At 40.0% G+C, this 18,685-nt stretch overlaps 1 protein-coding gene and 1 long non-coding RNA gene across 4 annotated transcripts in view; one reads left to right on the top strand and one right to left on the bottom strand.

The window, feature by feature from the left end:
- dlgap4a (discs, large (Drosophila) homolog-associated protein 4a) overlaps positions 1-18,685 on the bottom strand; it is a 98,953-nt gene that overhangs the window by 13,074 nt on the left and 67,194 nt on the right. The window contains exons 2-6 of one of the 3 annotated variants that reach the window (XM_040008278.1): positions 9,568-10,857; positions 9,055-9,290; positions 8,606-8,683; positions 7,900-8,047; positions 6,251-6,497 (exon numbers count right to left, since the gene is read on the bottom strand). In XM_040008278.1, the coding sequence (XP_039864212.1) occupies positions 6,251-6,497; positions 7,900-8,047; positions 8,606-8,683; positions 9,055-9,290; positions 9,568-10,788 (1,930 nt within the window). In that variant the 5' untranslated portion in view covers positions 10,789-10,857. The remainder of the gene's footprint in view (positions 1-6,250; positions 6,498-7,899; positions 8,048-8,605; positions 8,684-9,054; positions 9,291-9,567; positions 10,858-18,685) is intronic. The other 2 variants (XM_040008279.1, XM_040008280.1) reach the window with 2 other exon arrangements.
- LOC120719240 lies at positions 15,864-17,059 on the top strand. The gene is made up of 2 exons (XR_005692638.1): positions 15,864-16,799; positions 16,886-17,059. It is a non-coding gene; the product is annotated as an uncharacterized LOC120719240 (long non-coding RNA).

The following is an 18,685-nucleotide window of genomic DNA, read 5'->3' as shown; positions in this document are numbered from 1 at the left end:
TCAAGGACGCATGCCACAAGTCTCTGAGATTAGCTCTTTCACAACTCCATAATTTTCACTGCAAAATACAGCACTCTCTTTCAAACTAATAATGACCAATTAAAAACACTAAGCTCTACATGAGTGAAGTGTGCCCCTTAGAAATATAACTGAAATAAATTAAACAACCTGAGGTTGATTTGTTTTTCTACACAGAAACACATACATGATTGTTAGTGTCAGTAAACATGTTATGTCTGATGTCTAGACTAAACACAACTAAAATGTGTCTCAGTGTAATACACAAAATGTATATTACACTGAGACACATTGTTGTATTCAGCACGCAAAATACAACATAAAGTTAAAAATCAACTGTATTTTTTAGGAGCTGGCGATTTTGGATTGAACAAAAGTATTTCAACCAATGCGAAAGCAGTTCTCAGATAAAGGCATTCCATTAGAGCAGGAAATGGGACTGGCCTTTACTGTAATGTCCAACTGTGTTAACAAATAGCTCCACATTCATCATTAGAAAGCCCGTCTGCTGCTGACCTTATTGAGAAGCTACACTTGCTTTGCCATTCAGTCAAGAGATTACCTCATCAATGAGTGTGAGAGGAAGAGTGTGTAATACTGTGGAGAATGACTCATAGTCTGTCCATGATAAAACAGCCACACCAAGTCTTGTTTAATGTAGTTCTGGATACAGTGAACACACCTTTTTTTCTGAAGCTTCAAAGCCACCTAGTTTGATTACACCTGGTCACATGTTAAGCAGGATTTAAGTTTTTACTTTCTAACTTTACAATGGTAGTCAATTTAAACACTAAGTACGGTTACTGTGTTTCGCTCTAATGTTACAGTGCTGTATGTGCACATCCTAGTTGTTTCAGGGGTCCTTAAAAAGCCTAAGCAGAAGTGTCCGAACTGCGAAGCACTACTGAGTGCAGGAAGCTGATAAATTATTGACAGTGCCACAGGTCTTGAATGAATAAAGATGGCCCTTTGGACCAAATATAGCCACTTGTGCCAGGTGAGATAAAATCATTTCAAGAAGCTGGATTGTCCAGACAATTACTTGTTCCTTTCACACCACAGGACGTCTAGAAAATAAATATACCGGTACCATTACAAGTGGAGTCGACTTAAAAATTACCTAGTTTCTGTCAACAAAACAACACTATGAGCTTTAGTACAGCACTCACTTTCTGACCTATGGGGAAGCATTTTATAGTAGACCAATATGATTGTACATGTGGGTTCAGATAAACGTGAATCATAGCTTTCTTCGTGCCTCTGGACACACATCACTGTCACATACCCGGGATAAGAGAGAGCCGTTACCTCATCTAACGTTAATCCAAAAGACCACCGGGGAGATAAATTAAATACCCAATGAGCTCAATTTAAAGCACACTGAGCCGCTGAGCTTCTTTATCGTTTTAATTAACGATCTGTGGCAGTGGATTACGACTTACAACCGTCTCTAATAAAAACTTATCTGGAAATATAAGATCACTCACCCACACAACCCACTAGCCACGGTTAGCTAATAAACGGGCTGGTTAGCCGAACTAAGCCCGCGCCGGGATGTCCCTAACGGGCTGGTGACGGCTCCGCTACCGTTAGCCTTTGCTGCTAGCCAGTCCAGGGCTTGCCGCGGCGTGCTATCACACAGGGTATTTAACGTTGAGTAATGCTACCCGGAGGCGCTGTATAGTTGATATCAGCGGGGCAACAAAGAGATGGCTTTTCACTCTAAAAACAGGCAGCCAACATTGCTGCTCCTCGCCTTGCTCAAACAGCTTGTATCAGGGTTTCATCCTCTTTCTTCATCTACGTTAGCTAGCTAGTTAACCTACCACACCATTAGCTTACGTTAGCTCGCTGTTGCTAGCGTAGCAAACAGCAGCTGGCTGTCAGAACCATAACGCTCAACCGGGAAAAAGGTGACAAAGACCTTACTGTTAGTGGTGGACTCGGAGAAATCCTTATTTTCTGTTCATTCATGAATGGCGGACGAGATGGACACGGGTGTAGTGCCTGGGAGACACACAACGAACACTGTGAAGAAAAGATTTGTAGTACACGCCCTTGACGACGAGGATTGGAGTCCACGTTTTCTCCGTAACCGATTTCTCTAAACGATTGGACAGAGCCGGACCTCAAACTAATCGAACACGAAGGTGATTGGTTTATGTCTGGGTATTACGTTGTTTATGAATGTGTTCACGGTAGGTGCGCTTCAGTTTGTCTGCGGCGCCGCGGGAACGGACTTAAGTCTAGACATAAAAAAATAAGCACATATCCAGCATGTGGTGATCTATTGTTACCCCAACAAAGGGGTGAACTGAGCTATTTCCTCCTATGTCCCCCCTACTTTATATATATATTATAATTATTATTATATAGCCTTATTCTCCTATTACAATCATGCTATAATGCTGTGATTTTAATTAAAAAAAACCCTGCAAGAAACCAGAAAAATTAGTCTTTGAGGCAAGAGTACAATATAAATATAGGGTTTTCATATATAAGATTTTAATAGAATTAGGTACATGAAGCAATGAGACATGTGAATTGCAGTATATCAAATAGATACCCTAGACAGAAAACATTTCTAAATTGCTGGGTGGCACGTAGAGCTCACCCAACATTATCAGCTTATATTCATCTTTCACAGATATATATTGTATCGCTACACAGGTAAAAGTATTTGAAAAGTATTTCCCGAGTTCTTATTTTTTGTATGATTGTCACAATTTTATGTTTCAGATCGTCCGACAAACCAATATTAGACATAGATAACACAAGTAATCATAAAATACAGTTTTTAAATGTATTAAGGGAAAAGAGTTATCCAAACCTACCCGACCTTTCATGAAAAAGGGGCCCCAATAAACTGTAAAACTGGTTGTGCCACCTTTGGCAGCAGTCAGGCGTTCGCAGTGACTAACAATGAGTCTTTCACATTGCTGTGGAAGAATTTTGGCCCACTTTTCTTTTCAGACTTGTTTTCTTCTTTTTTGTGCCATTGATGGTTGAACTTGTTGGTGTTGGTTCTCGTTCAGCATTTTCTGGTAGAGATCAGAATTAATGATTCCATCCTAAAGCAGCAAAGCAGCCCCAGACCATTACACTACCACTGCCATGTTTGACTGTTGGTATGATGTTCTTTTTATGTACTGATACTGTGTTAGTTTTACCCTAAACAAACCTTCCAACAAATTCAACTTTTGTCTCAAAACTCCACGGAATATTTTCCCAAAAAATCTTGGGGATGATCAAGATGTTTTTTTCTTGGCAAATGAGAGAAAGAGCCTTTCTGTTCTTTTGGGTTAGCTGTGGGTTTTTTGTATCTCTCTGATGGATACCATTTTTGCCCAGTCTCTTTCTTATTGTTGAATCATGAACTCCGAACGTAAGTGGGACAAGTGAGGCCTGCAGTTCCTTAATTGACGTTCTGGGTTCTTTTGTGGCCTGGATGAGTTGCCGATGTGCTCTTGGAGTAATTTTGGTAGGCTGGCCACTCCTGGGAAGGTTCACCATTATTCCAAGCTTGCTCCGATTGTGGATGATGGCTCTCACTGTGTTTGACTGGAGTCCCAAACCCTTAGAAATGGCAATACCATTGTAACCCTTTCTAGTCTGAGGGATGTCAATGACTTTGTTTCTCGTCTGTTCCTGAGTTTCTTTATACTGTAATAATAATAACTGTGGAATGGTGTGTAGTTTTTAAGGTCTTATAAGCTACTTCACTTTGTCATACAGGTTTTATATAAGTGGTGTCTTGGTTCAACAGGTCTGCCAGTAATCAGGCCTTGGTATAGCTAATGAAATTGATGTTAGCTCAAAAAAATGTGGTTAATCACAGTTAATTAATGACTTAACAAGACGGGCAATAACTTTTTCACATAGGACCAGGTAGGTTTGGATAGCTCTTTTGCCTTAACAAATGAAATCATAATTTAAATATTGCATTTTGTATTTTCTCAGGTTATCTTTGTCTAATATTACATTTTGCTTGATGATTGGAAACTTCCAGTGGAACAAGTATATAAAAAAATAAGAAATCAGAAATGGGGCAAATACCTTGTCCTGACACTGCTGAGATGAAAACCTTTTCTTTACAGAACATAAAGAAGAAGAAAAAAAGATGTTTGTGGTCATTTAGAAAAAAAAAAAGTCACATAGTTTGTTCAGCAGAATAGCTCCAGCGTCATTATTCAAGATCTTCATTATTTAAGATTAGATCTCTCTGCAGTACATGTAGCAGAGTAGACAGCTGAGCAGAGGTGATACAGAGTCAAGTTCTGCTCTTACATTAGCTTGTTAACTATTTTTTAAAATACATTGAGTCCATATAGAGTCCAGCTTTTTCCCATTCGCATATGTACAGAAGCAAAAGTCAAATCAGATAAAAATTAAAAACATTAATAATCAGAAATTTTAGTCCCTAAAACTTTGATTCACTATTGACCTAAGAAAAATCCACCTGCCTCTATGTTGTAGTAGTTAACAAATTTGCCTTACATGTGAAAGATCCCTGTCTTGAGATCGCAAAGGGAAATAAAACCAGCCTCAGGAGATCAGAGGCTTGTGTGTCCCTCATGCTGACCCAGATAAATCGGAGGGTGGCATCAGGGAGGGTGTAAAACTGCCAAAAATCAAACATGCAGATCTTTGTGGTGAATAGCCGAAAAATACCTCTAAAAGTATCTCGGACTATAATTGAATTTTTTTTAAAATACTCATAAGTATGAATTTATGATTTAACATCAAAGTCATATAGAACTCTTTAGAAGAAAAATACTAACCACACATCACAAGTCTGACACTTTTAAGCTACAAGGCAATTTGTTCAATAATAATAATAATACACAAATATATACACACATGCACCATAAAAACAGAAGTGAAGCTTGATTTACCGCATGAATTTACTATAGACACAGTAGATGTTTTTAAGAAATGTTCAGATTTTTTCTTCTTTACTGCAACAATGCTTGAACTGAATTGTAGGCGAAAAAATAGATAGTTTTCTTTGCTTATCTGCAAATCTCTCTATCTCTCTAAAACAGCATCTCTACCCTTCACCCTGTCAGCCTGGAGGAGTCATTATTGCGCACTTTTCCCTGAAAACATAACAATAATGTTACACATAAATGAAAAAAGATACAGAAAAAATGTGCCAAGCAAAATGTTCTTGAGTTTAGTTTTCCATCTAATAATGACTATGTGAAAGGTGCTGTACATCTTCCATCCATTTTCTCAGCGATAAAGAAGAGAGCAGCTTGCAATATCCAGCTGCAGACTGAATATGCTGCAAACTCTTATTGTTAAAGCATGAGTACCTTAATAACAAAAGCCCGTACTCTGGTAGATATGTGTTTATCTATTGCAATAAAACAAGAGGAATACTCTACATAGATCTTTAAAAGGATCTGCCTTCGGTATTTCTAAACCACAGTCATTTAAGTTTAACACTTAAACCCCATAGGTAAAAAGGTAACACATACACACAAAAAATTATTATAAATTTTACAAAATGGCTGGGATTTTTTTGCATGTGCTACCTTTTTACTTTACGTTTTTAACAATGGAAAGTAACCTACTATTTATTTGAATTATACCTATAATAGTTAAGGTGTACAGTATTGTCAAGACTATTATAATAGCAGCGGATGTGGTGTCTTTTGCATACACTAAATATACACAGTGAAATTGTTACTCGGTGTACTTTTCAAAAACAGTAAAACAAGTTGGATTTCAGGAAAGTAGCCTCTTCCTTTAAGGGGCAATTTTCCAGACAATACTTATTTTTGCTATTATGAAGCGGAGTAAATACAGCAGAAATCATCTGACCCTGAACCATGCTTGCTTTAGGCTCATATTTGCCATGATGCACTTTCTTCTACGCTCCTCTTTTTTACTCCTGATACATTTACCTTTGTCCTCTCTCCCATAGTTTGTCTTTCTTCTTCTCTATGCTCTTTCTCTCTTCTCATCTCCCAAGCCAGTGACCCTAGATGACTGCCCCTCCTTTAGGCTGGTTTGCTTGCTCACAGGGGATCGTCTGATTGTTGAGGTTTTTTCTCTAATATTGTAGGGTCTTTTCCTTATAGTGTAAAGCACCTTTAGGCCACTGTTTTTGTGAATTGGTGCTATATAAATCAATTTAAAAGGAATTGAATGACTCGAAGGTAATTTCAAATCTTTGTAATCTTATTGCAATCACTAAGACCACCTTCTTCTCTCAGGTACTCACTGGTGTTGGAGCTGTAGCTATAGCCTGGAGTGGTGGGTGGTGGTGACTCTGAATCCACAGAAGCTGTATCTTCATCCTGGGAGCAGCCTGCTTGGATGGCCCGCAGGTAGCTATGGCTGCGCGACCGGAAGCATGTAGGCGCAGGCAGATCCAGAGCCTCCACAGCCTGCGATTCCCCCTCACAGTACGGTACAGAGTGCCCACAGCCCTGCCCGCATACCTGAAAGAACGTGTGCAGACTCACACGCTAAGGGCAGAGGGCAGACTGATAAACATGCATTAAACAGACCTATGCTTATGATGGAAAAACTGCTCAGATATAAAAATCTTACTAAAGTAAAACCAAAGCATCAACAGCAAATGAAGCCAAAAGAGATGCGGTAAAAATGTCCCTGTGGTCGTGTGAGGAGTTTCCTAAAACTGCCTTATACATTCAAGTATTTTATGCAGTGGTTTTAAAACTAGGTCTTGGGTGTCATCCAAAGACTAACAAAACAAATCTGTGGGGTTGTGAGATGAGTGATGGGGTTGGAAATAAAAATGTGGAAATTTGAAGTGTGTGGGCAGCAGTCTAAAAGTCTATACTAAGTAATAAAGCTGTAGGATACTTTAAAGAGATATGGCATTTTTAACATCTGTGTTCAGTGGTATAAAAATTGAACACACCTAAAACCTAGAACCAGGTTAATCGTTTTGTGCTTGCCTCAGGGTCAGTATGAAAGTAAATCACAATGCATTGTCTGAGTTGCCTAAAATAGCTTTCATTGTTGCATGGATTTGTATTGTCACTGCACGATGGGAAAAAGCATTGACATCCGGCAGCAACTGAAATGTTTGATCAAGTGACATAAAAAGAAGCAGAAACAAGCATCAGCAGTTATTTTTATATTTGGCATTTCAGGACCAAATACGAAAGTGTTGTGGGTGGCATATAAACAAGAAAAATTAGGCCTGCTCATTCCAAAAGCTGTGCATGAGTACCAAGAAATCCTTTAGGTCCGACTGACTTTACCTCTGGCCTAAATCGAGTCTCTCTATCATTAATATTAAACATTTCATTTCCAAAGATAGTGATGCCATTCCTTCTCTATGAAAGGTATTTTTACCTCCAATCCTGCTGATGAAGATGTACAACAAGCTCCCTCAGGTTTTTACTGAGTCATATCTTCCACTCTGAAATTCTGCAAACACTCTGAGGCATCATTTTGATTCGTCAAGTTTATTCCCGACTGGTTTATTCATAAACCATCTCTGCAGTCTTATAGACATTCATTTAAATATTCTCTCACAGTAGCTTCAAAATGTAAAGGTTGTGGCAGTCTATTTTATATACACGGGTTCTTGAAGTCAATCAAATTTATGCAATTTTAGAAATTTTAGAAGGTATGTATGCTTTAAATATTGTTGCATTAAATCCAGCTTTAAATCTTTCCTTCATTAAATTAATATTTTAACTGTTTTCAAAAGACGATTGTTGGGTTTTTTGCAGTTTGTGATGCAGCGCTTTCGATTATTTTGTACACTGCTCACTTAAATAAAACTACTTCTCTGTGGGAACTTATTAATAAAAGACCCAATTCATACAGACTAATTAAAATTATCTTTGTCAATTATAACAACAATAAATAATAAAGAGATCATAGACATACCTGAGTGCCCGAGCCTCTGCCCAGTGTGCCAGAGCATTGGCTGAAATCATTGTTCCTGTGGCGTGGAGGGGCCTCTAAAGGACTCACCAGGCAGTCTAAGTTATCAAGGCTCCGATTAGTGGACAGCTCTTTCAGGGACGGCAGGGTGCTGTGGAAGTGAACGTAATAATCAGCCTCTCAGAAGTCAGAGCCTGGAATAAGTAAGGGGCTGTGTTTAATTGATGATATCCAGGAGTAACCTAAACCAGGGAAATGTTCCCCTGGGTTTTTTCAAATTAAACACGACTGAGATGTGTGGATAGTGATGTGTACTAGTGCTTAAATAGCAGTACAGAGGAAATAACAATACAAGAGCAAAACTGCTAAATAGAATTTGAGAGATTTGAATTTCAGTTTCTTTTTAAAAAAAATTTCCTCTGTTCTGCCTTGCCGAGTTGGCGCCTGGTGTTAGTGAAAATGTGTGTGCAATAAGCAACAGGGTGTGCTGGAGTGATTTTCATGGAAAGTTTACATATTATGAAATCAGGACTTGAGAAAGTGGGTAAAAGTACTAACACGCCACTCAGGGTACCTGCAAGGTGAAAGATGGAACTGTGGGTGGAGAGGAAAATTACTGGCAGGGTTAGGCAAAAAAAGTGATGGAAAACAGTGGAAGGATCACTTAGGGTGGTTAGGGCCACACTGCCTGCCTCTAGGTTACACTGACCTCAGATGCTGCATAGAGCACGCACTTTGTAGAGGAGACCACAGATAATCCTCCCGCATGAGAGCGTAGCAACGAGGCCTGTCCGTTTGGATGTAGAGGTAAAACACATGGCAACAAGTTCACCGACTGCTTTTGCAGCACATAAAAATGGAATGTATATAGTTTCTTGTCCCCTTTCCTTAGACTGCATCTTTATCTCCAATGTATATCTTCTATGATCTTGTTTTGACCAAGTACTTTTGCACACACTGACATTTATTCATGACAGGATGCTGCCACCTGCTGACTACCTTTGGAGGCATGAGAAAAATACCCCTATAGCAAATACCCCTTCAGTGCCTGTTTATATTTTAATGGATGTAATGTAAAAGGGCACAAAATCAACAGTGGCAAAACAATGAGCATGATAAACAAGGTCATATTTTGACTCACTACACTGTGGGACTCACTTGCGTGGCGTCGGTGGCGGCTGCTGCTCACTCAGTGACTGCTGGGTGGCTTTCATGTAGCTCAGGCGACGAGCTGCAGATTTGGGCGAAGGTTTGGGGCTTCCTTCTGAGTCATCACTGTCCTCTACGTCTCCCATAGCTTTGACATAACTGCCACTGCGCATCCTTCGACAAGGGATCTCAGTTCCTTTGGTCTTTCCATGACCCAAAGTTCCTGCCCAGTCGCCCAGGGGGACCTGGATTATGCAAACAAATGCTTTGTTAAAAACTTTAAAATACAGGATAATACAGTATCCCTGCGTGCATTTCCTAGTATTTCGCAATATGATTGTGAGGATGTGCAGCAATGGCTTAAAAAAGGTGCTATGATTGTCACGACTTGTGAGAAACTCTGCAAATGTGACAATAAAGATTCCCGGTGCTCAAACATTTAAAAAAACAAGACATACACAGAGAAATTATAAACAGATCCATGCAAACTTCCAAAAAATGATGATGGAGATGAATACTCACAAGCCCTCCTACCTGAAGGAACTGTTGTGCCAAGTCTTGGTGGCATGACTTTGATTTAAGCATGGTCCTGTTGACTGTAGCAGAGCCCTTCTGCAACACCTGCCTAGCCTGGGTAAGTGTGAGAGTGGACCAAGAGCCCCTCTTCACCAGTGTATCGTCCTTGCTTCCCCTAGTTCTTTCTTCCTCTTCCTTGGATCCTACTTGTGTTGCTGGGCATGCCAGGAACTTGAGGTCACTGCTGCTTTTGGAGGTCTTGAGAGTATGTGCAGAAATTGTGTTATAGCCCTGTGGAATATGTCTTGGAGGGGCCTGGCTGTCTGACACCGCTCTGCCAAGAGTCATCATGCTCAGTGGGTTGCGGTAACCTACAGCTATAGTGCCAGCTTTGGTAGTGTCAGTGTCCAGGGCATCATCTGATCCCCAGAGGCCTAGTGTACTAGGTCTAGGTCTCTGCTTTTGCCCTTCAGTCTTAGCCCTGTCTTTACTTTTGCTCCTGCGGGTTGGTCTACCACTATCTTCACCACTTCCTGTAGTCCCAGTCATTCCTCCTGCAGAGCGCCCATTTAAGCTACCCTTGATTGCAGAGTTTTCCAAGGACTGAGACTTGGCAAACAGCTTTTGCACAGAATGCATCAGGTGGCGTATGCGTCCTGGGCTCTCACTGCGTTGCTTTGACATACGGCCTCTGTGGAACTGCAGTGTACTGAAGCCATCACGCTGTAGGGGCAGGTGCCTCTCTAGCTGATCCAGTAGGCTGGAAGGTAACCGGTTCATCTTTGCTGCTGCTGCAGACGAGATAGTGGCCGATCCACTGGTGATCATAGGGGCACCAGTCAGGCCCAGACCCAAGCCCATACCCATAGACAAGGATGTGGATAGTGCCCCTGCCCTGCTCCCCTGCCCAACTCCACCACCAGTAGCCATACAGGCCTGGGAGCAGTCAACCTGGTCAGTCTGAGAGGTAAAATGCAGACGAGGGAAAGTGCTGCTGTTGGACATCTGGCTGAAAGGCAGCAAGCAGTCAGGAGTCAAGGTGGTGGGGCTGGTGGGAGGGCACTGGTGGAGATGGGGGTCCAGAGTGCCATAGTGGTTTATAGTAGGGCTCAACAGAAAGGAGCTGTGAGGGTCAGAGGTCAAAGGACACAGAGGCTTCTGGGAACAGCCCGCTGGTTCACACGAGTCAGACAGGTGACGACTGCGGTTGGCTCCTAACCCTTTCATGGTGGCTGAGGTATTGTCCTTAAAACATGTCTCCAATTAGCGCGGGTCTACTGACCTGCTGGGCCCATTCTGCAATGCAGAAAAATGAAACACAGAGAAAACATCCGATCAAACAATAGAAATTCAAGTCTCTGCTGCGGATACTCAGTACATGCAGTCTGTTAATGAAAAGAGCAAATACAAACATGTCAAGACTTCAGGGCACATTTGTGCCATATTTTTGTTATTTCCATTGACTGACTAGCTTTTCTTTCTTCTTTTCTTTTCTTTTTTTAACCCCCTTTTTTTTAGCTGCCCTTTCTAAAAGTAATGTTTCATTTTCTTTTTAAAATGTACAGGTGTTTGTCCCATTCTAGGGATTGCTGACAGTCCACCAAGCCATTTGTGAACAATTTTAAGCTTCATAAAAGCATAGAAGTAACTCTACATTCCCATATTTAAAGCTAATGACCAAATTAGAGTTGGAGCACAATTAGAAGTGTTAATCCCTCTGTGTCCTTGGATTATCAGAGGAGTAATTGAAAAAAAAATGTGTGGTGCATTTCACAGAAGAAACACAACAATGAAAATAATGTGGAAAGGAGATCTACTGTCCTCTACAGCACTGTAAGTTCCTGCATACTGTAAGTTGATTAAAACGACACACCACTAGGTGGAGCACCAGTAGCAAGTGCCTACATAACAGTGTGTTGCTTGAGGGGAAATTTACACACACATTTTGTATTTGGCTCTTAAAGTACACTTCAAATTGAATATATCAAACTTTAACGAAGTATATGTGCATGAAATATTAAAACAATCCTACTACGCGATAGAAAATTTATTGCCATTTAAACGCTCTGAACACTTTATAAGCAGTTTTCCTTCAATCACTGTCTCTATTATTCTGCCGCTGAATACATAAGTGCAATAGAGCCTCAAGATTGAAAAAACAAAAGACAGTAAATCACATATTATTCACAAGGAATAGAAGAAGCTATTCAGCTTACTGTCTGAATTGTTTCAGCAAAGCAGGAAACTAGACAGCCAAGGGCCCAATATAAGACATCATTATGATGTACAGCCAGGAAATACTACACTGACAGTGCATAGGAGAACGATTTTGTGACTCATACATGTAAATGAGCTTTATATTTAAGAAGCACCATTTGTCTCCAAAGCAGGAAATAAACCCTCATTTCCACAAATCATTTTTGGTCCTTTGCCATCCTCTCAAATCTACTTACTGTACTAGGAATTGTGATTCTTTCTTTTCTAACTAAAGGGAACAATAAATCTTCCCTAAAGCTCACTAAAAGAAGAATTTTGAGACAAAGCAAATATTTTGCGGTTGCACTTCAGAGGAAACTATATTGGGTACAAGCGGAAATAAACACAGAGAGCAATCTGAAATAAAACTTCACTCTAATGCCCATGTCACAGCTATAACCAGCAAACTGACAGGGGATGACAGCTCTGATGTGTAGCTAATGGCTGCTTTTTCACTGCCTTTTTGGGGTAACACTAAATCTAATGTAGCCTCCTCGTCAATAATAGACACCACAGTTTCCAGTGCAACAACGATAATTTTAACACAGCACTTCATCATCTATTGCATAAGATGTATCTCTGTCATAAAGTGCCTCAGCAACACATCAGCAGGATGACCATAAGCAGAAAAACAGACACACAATAGAGAGCAAATCAAGGAAAGAGAGATATTTGAGTGTGACTGTCACGTGTGTCTTCTATCACAGGTTTATTCATCCTCAAAGCTCACTATTCAAAGACAGTAATATTGCATCAAGGTTATGAAAACTCATAATTCACAAAGCAGAAATCCATGTTGCATTAAATTCGCTCCAACAGATGCTGTCTGTATCAGAGTGGAGTGACTCACCGATCAGTCAATGGTAAGAGCCCTCTCCCACAGCAAGCATGAAATCTTGCCTGGGAGCTGAATGCAGAATGTTAACTGCACACATTTTCATTTTGCTGTGTTGGTTTGTCACTTCTTACATCTCTCCGACCTCCCATACACAATTTACAGTGAGGGAGCAGCCACTTATCTGAGTCAGTGTTCCTGGACGGGCGCAGCAGTGTGCTGACAAATACACCAGCGTTTTACAACGGCGCAGCCTGCTGTAATTCATTCGCCTGAGCTGACTGTAGCCCCACGTGTTCGCGTCCTGTAGGTGCCACTGCTGACAAACTGACACACACCTACACACGCTGGCACACCGACACACACAGAAACGTGCTAATTCGCCCACCTACCCATCCACCGCACCAACGAAACCCTGTCAAGTGTTGAGCATCACAGGGGGAAGATGAGAAAGAAATACTGTTCACAGTTCATGTAACTCTGTCGCAGGTTCAGTGCATCTGTCTGTCTGTCTGTGAGATGGTGGCCAGAAGGCTACTGCATAATTACAAGGTGAATGAATCCTTAGACTGCAATGAAGATGGCACATTTAAGACCCTGTTTCACATGCTCACACACTACACGGGTGTAGCAGTGACTGGCTGAACAGAGAACTGGGTGTCACAGGGTGACGGAAATGTCTTTAACTAGCATTTCCAGGTACTGTGTTGTCATTCAGTATCTAAGGTGTGACCTGTCAGTGTTATACTAGCTACAGCTGTAGTCTGCTTAGGTAGTGTGGTAAGTGATCTTACAGTTCTTTGAGTATCCTGGTCCCATAAGGGTTTTGGAAGTGAACTATGGAAGGCCACAACCGTCATTATATATAATACGAAAAGAGATGTGACACACAGAATGTGTTGTAAATGATAATTGGCTTTAATTGTCAGAATGTATGAGAGTTAGAATGGTTGAGAGAGAGAAGTATAGTACGGTATTTCTGTATTTGAAAAAAACACCTGTAAGTCGTGCATGTTATCTTCCTGAAACCCCAGGCCTCATATTACATTACATTTTGGCATACTTTGTTAAACTTTATTGTATTACACTGTGAAATAAACTTGTTGTATCCATATGAGGACATGCTTTTGTTTAAAAAACAATTACTTCCCTTTCAAAGATGACATTCAGTTTTTATACTTATCAGGTCCAACTAACCTCAAATAGCTGGGAGAAATTAAAAATAAATCCCAAAGGAGAAAAGAAAAAGTGTTTTGAATGAAAACACAGAATATTATTAAAGAATCTTGCTCAAAAGCAAATGAAGTTACTTGATAAATGTATGGATTTAATGTAAAACTAAAACGAACAATATGCTTAATAAAACAAAAGCTGTCCCTAGTGATTTATACACTGGATATATGTTGGCTAAAAAAATGAACATTTATAAATTATCTTATGTGTAAATAGCTTTTGAGGAATATCAAATTAGAGCTGTTGAACAGATATATTGCAATTTCTTTACTAGAATATAACAAGAAAGTACATTTGGTTTTAAATTCAGATTCTCAGACTTAATTTGCTCCTTTTATGTAAAAAGCATGTTTTAAACCAGCTCAGGCAGTACCCAGCTTCTTGTGCTATTGCAGCTGGGATACACTCGAGCCCACCCTCAACACTGAACCAGATAAGCATTTAAGAAAAAGAATGGGCAAGTGTTTACAGTAATATTATTTACCTTAGGCTATTTCTCAAAACAGAGAAAAAAATCAAGATAAAACAAATCACTACACTGAAAGTGAAATAAAATTGCTAATTTCCTTACATTGTGTGGACAGAATAAATACTCAGTTATGTAAGGAAAATGGTTAAAAATGTCAATTGCTTATGTTAGCATACCAAAATGTAAAGACCGAACTATTATATGTATTATCACACAAACAGAACAAAAAGGCCAGCAAATGATCACAACATCTGGAGCTTGAAAGTTTACAATTAATAATATTGTCCCTGCTAGTGACACAATAAATGGAATATTATTTTATTAGAGTTGATAAATATATGTATATGATTTATTTATGTATTTTCCTAGAACAAAGATAATTTGGGGATTCTTCAATGACTAGTCAGTCATTGGTAAGTTCAACACAGTACTCTGGCAAAGACAAAAATGCATAATAATTAATTCAGTTAACAATTAACCGACTGCTCATTTGAAATATAATATGTCCACTCCTCCAATTTTCTTCCATCCAGATTGGGGTTGTAAGGTAGCTGAAGCCCATCCCAGCTGTCCCACATGCAGTGTTGGGGAGTAACGGAATACATGTACCACCGTTACGTATTTAAAATACAAAATATGAGTAACTGTATTCTGTTACAGTTACCGTTTTAAAAGTTGGTATTCAGAATACAGTTACTTTGTTGAAATGAATGGATTACATGGCGGTATTTTCCTGTTTCATAAGGCTATGAACTCCATATTTTTGGAGACAAAACATGCATTAAGAAGCTCTAATGTCTGTGTCTCAACCTTGCGGCCCATGTCACCTCTACTTGCGGCCCGCATAATGATGTGAAGAAATATTTTAAAAGATTATTCACAAAATGATTTAATATGAAGGCAATAAGCAGAGTGTTATAAGCATAGCCCTAAAGAATGTAGCCTCATGGGTAGTGTAGTCTGTGCTGCAGGGAGAATGGACTGCCATACCCGTTATGTGTCTGTGAGCGCGAGGAGGGAGAAAAAGGTGAGTGGAAAAGTACGAGTTATCAGCGAGCAGAAACGGGAGATGGAAGCATGTAAATATATAATATATAATGTATATATGTATATATGTATATACAAAGTTGACCCAGACAACCAAGTAAAGCTAGTTTTCAGCTACGAGCCCGACACGGAACCTGACGTATTAGCCAGAGGTCCCTTTACTACGGTTCGGAGCCGCGGACCTTTTTTATATACACGCGGAATAGTTTTCTATACGAGATCGCTGCAAAAAGTGCAGCCTTACCTAATGTCAACCTACTGTTACTCATTTATATTAAGATTTAAAAATCTAGTTGGTATTGGTATGGCGAGTAACCTTCAGTAATAGTAATAAATCACACAGCAATAGTACATTCATGTGGTTGTAAAAGCATGATAATATAGTAAGTAATCCAAAGTATTCAGAATACGTTACTCTCATTGAGTAACGTAACGGAATACGTTACAAAATACATTTTGGGGCATGTAATCTGTAATCTGTAGTGGAATACATTTTAAAAGTAACCTTCCCAACACTGCCCACATGTAGTGGGGCAAATGCGTCACACCTAAAGTCAACGCAGAATCCCTAATAAGGCTAACACAATGTCTTTGGATTATGTGAGAAAACCGTAGCACCAAGACAGAAACCACCCAGGTACAGAGGCCACATGCAAACTCTACACACGAAGACACTAACTGACCAGGAAGTTCTACCCAGAGGCTTCTTGTTGTGAAACAACAATGCTAAGCAGTGCGCCACTGTGCTGAACTCAGGTAAAGAGAATACACTTTGCTCATATTTTTCTTCTGCCATCTGAAACCCCATTCTCCCTGTGACAAATCACACAGCCAAAAACCTATCGTCTTTTTTATCAGCTAAAGCAGACTGAAGAATCACCACCTATTCTCCCCAGACTGCAATATACTGCTGAAAAGGTTAAAAGAGCTAAACTGGAGAGACTTTAAAAAGCACTGGGATGTTTCAAGCTCTACAACGTGTAACATTGAGAGTTCATAATGAGTGCTAAAGCTGGCTTCATGCTGGAAAAATAAAATGAGTTTAGTATTCATGCACAAGTAATGAAAACACACTTAAACTCCTATTGTCAGGGTCCTGGGTTTGAGCGACCCAGGATCCCTGGGCAGTCATGGACTGGTGATATTATATGTATTTTTGGTGTTGCTGCTGCTCTTCTCCATGCTTGTAGATGTGAGTGTGTGTGTGTGTGTGTGTATGGGTGCAGGTGTGTATGTACACTGGTTTACAGGCGCCTTCAGGCCTGGTGTGTAGCTTCGGGTGTGGCCAGTCCCCTAGCCGGGCCACACCCGAAGCTACACACCTGCCGCTGATCAGGGGAGCTACTTAGGAGAGTCTTGGAGCTCCCACCGACGCGGGATCATTCCATGAGACTCCACGTTAGTCCTCTGCTTAGTTAAGTCTGTGAGTGTATGCCTACTGGAATTGAGTGTCTTGACGGCTGCCTCTGTCATTTTCCCCTCAGGAGGAGCGTGGAACATCGGAGGGCAGCAGGCACGGGGTGTGTGTGGACACACGAGAGTGGAGAACACGGAGCACGGACTTTTTGGGAAGACACGACACGGGAGTCACGGGAGAGCACGGGGATTTACTGTTATTGTTTCCATCACTGTAAATAAACGCACTGTTTATACACAGAGCACCGCGCCTGGGTCCTCATTCCCCATATCCCCACGGTCTGCCATGCCAAACCGTGACACCTATTATGATAAACTAGATTTCCCTGCTTAACGAATTTGCAGACAACAATTCCGTTTTATTTTTGGCCACTTGGGTGCTGCAAGAACAATCTGTAAACACGACATTGACATATTATCACCTTTTAAGCTGATATGTTGAACTTGTTAGCAAACAGTTTCCTGTTTACACAGCCTGCAGACACAGTACAGAGCAACATTATCCTTCATTTGGCGCTGTGCCGCTGGCCACCTGACAAATTTAAGAGCAATATTCGCTCTTCTTAAACAATTTTATCTCAACTAACTCTTGAGGTAAATAGCTGCTAAATGCACAGTTAGGATAGCAGCTGGTTGGAAACTGCTTCTGTTTGGTGCTCAGCAGGTATAGTCAGTTTTTTATGAGCAGTGGGAGTGATCTGGGGGGAGCTGCAGACTCAGGTTATAGCTCTGTGTGGCTTAAGCTGCTCCATTCACAGTATACATAATCATTAGACTCAGCACATACTGATTACAGCTGCTTTAAATTCACTAAAGGAGTTTCATTTCAAGTTAGCTCTCTGTTCGAGTTAAAAAACAAAGCTACAGACTCAAGAAGCCACTTAAGTCATCGAGTAAGTTCAGTTTGAATGCAGTAACACTGACAGTGGCTCCATTCTCTCACCATGGTAAATATTATAAATAGTGTTGATCGTCTGAACTGTTGTACTTGGAGATATATTGAAAAGTGGTTCAAAAGATTTAGAAACATTAATATAACCCATTATATTTTAAATTGTACTAAAATAAACAGTGACAAACAGTTAACTCTGCACTGTTGGAAGATAGGATCCAGGGTTCAGATGTCCTATATAGAGACAGATTCCCATCCTTAAGTAAAATTTTAATCAGTCAAGGCTCCTCTCTGGCTGATTTATTAAAATATTCCTATTATACTGGCTGTTACTGTATGCTGTGTGCACACGCGTATATGTGATTTTTTTGAGTTGGCCCCGATACAACAATCCTTTCTCATGGTATTGTGTTGGAAAATCAAAGCCAGATGACAAACAATAAACAAGCTCAAATATTATCAAGGCTGCAGCTTTGCAAACAGAATAAACGCTCATTATTGGAAGACGTCAGTGACTTCCCAAATACCTTGCATTAATGTTATTTTCAGAGTAGCTTATCAAGAGAAAAATAAATCACAGTGGAGAAAAAATGTTTTTAGGATCCTTTAGATTATGCATCAGACTTTTCTACCAGTAAATTAGAGATGTTTTTGATATTCAGGGAACTCCTGCTCAAACAAAATGAAACAACTTCAGTTATTTATTTAATATATATATATATACATACATACAGTGGGGCAAAAAAGTATTTAGTCAGCCACCGATTGTGCAAGTTCCCCCACCTAAAATGATGACAGAGGTCAGTAATTTGCACCAGAGGTACACTTCAACTGTGAGAGACAGAATGTGGAAAAAAAAAAAAAAAATCCATGAACCCACATGGTAGGATTTGTAAAGAATTTATTCGTAAATCAGGGTGGAAAATAAGTATTTGGTCAATAACAAAAATACAACTCAATACTTTGTAACATAACC

The sequence above is a fragment of the Simochromis diagramma genome, unplaced genomic scaffold, assembly GCF_900408965.1.
Source record: "Simochromis diagramma unplaced genomic scaffold, fSimDia1.1 OVJJ01000545.1, whole genome shotgun sequence".
NCBI lineage: Eukaryota > Metazoa > Chordata > Actinopteri > Cichliformes > Cichlidae > Simochromis > Simochromis diagramma.
The sequence above is the reverse complement of the archived record's forward strand: the minus strand, read 5'-3'. Positions and strand labels throughout refer to the sequence as shown.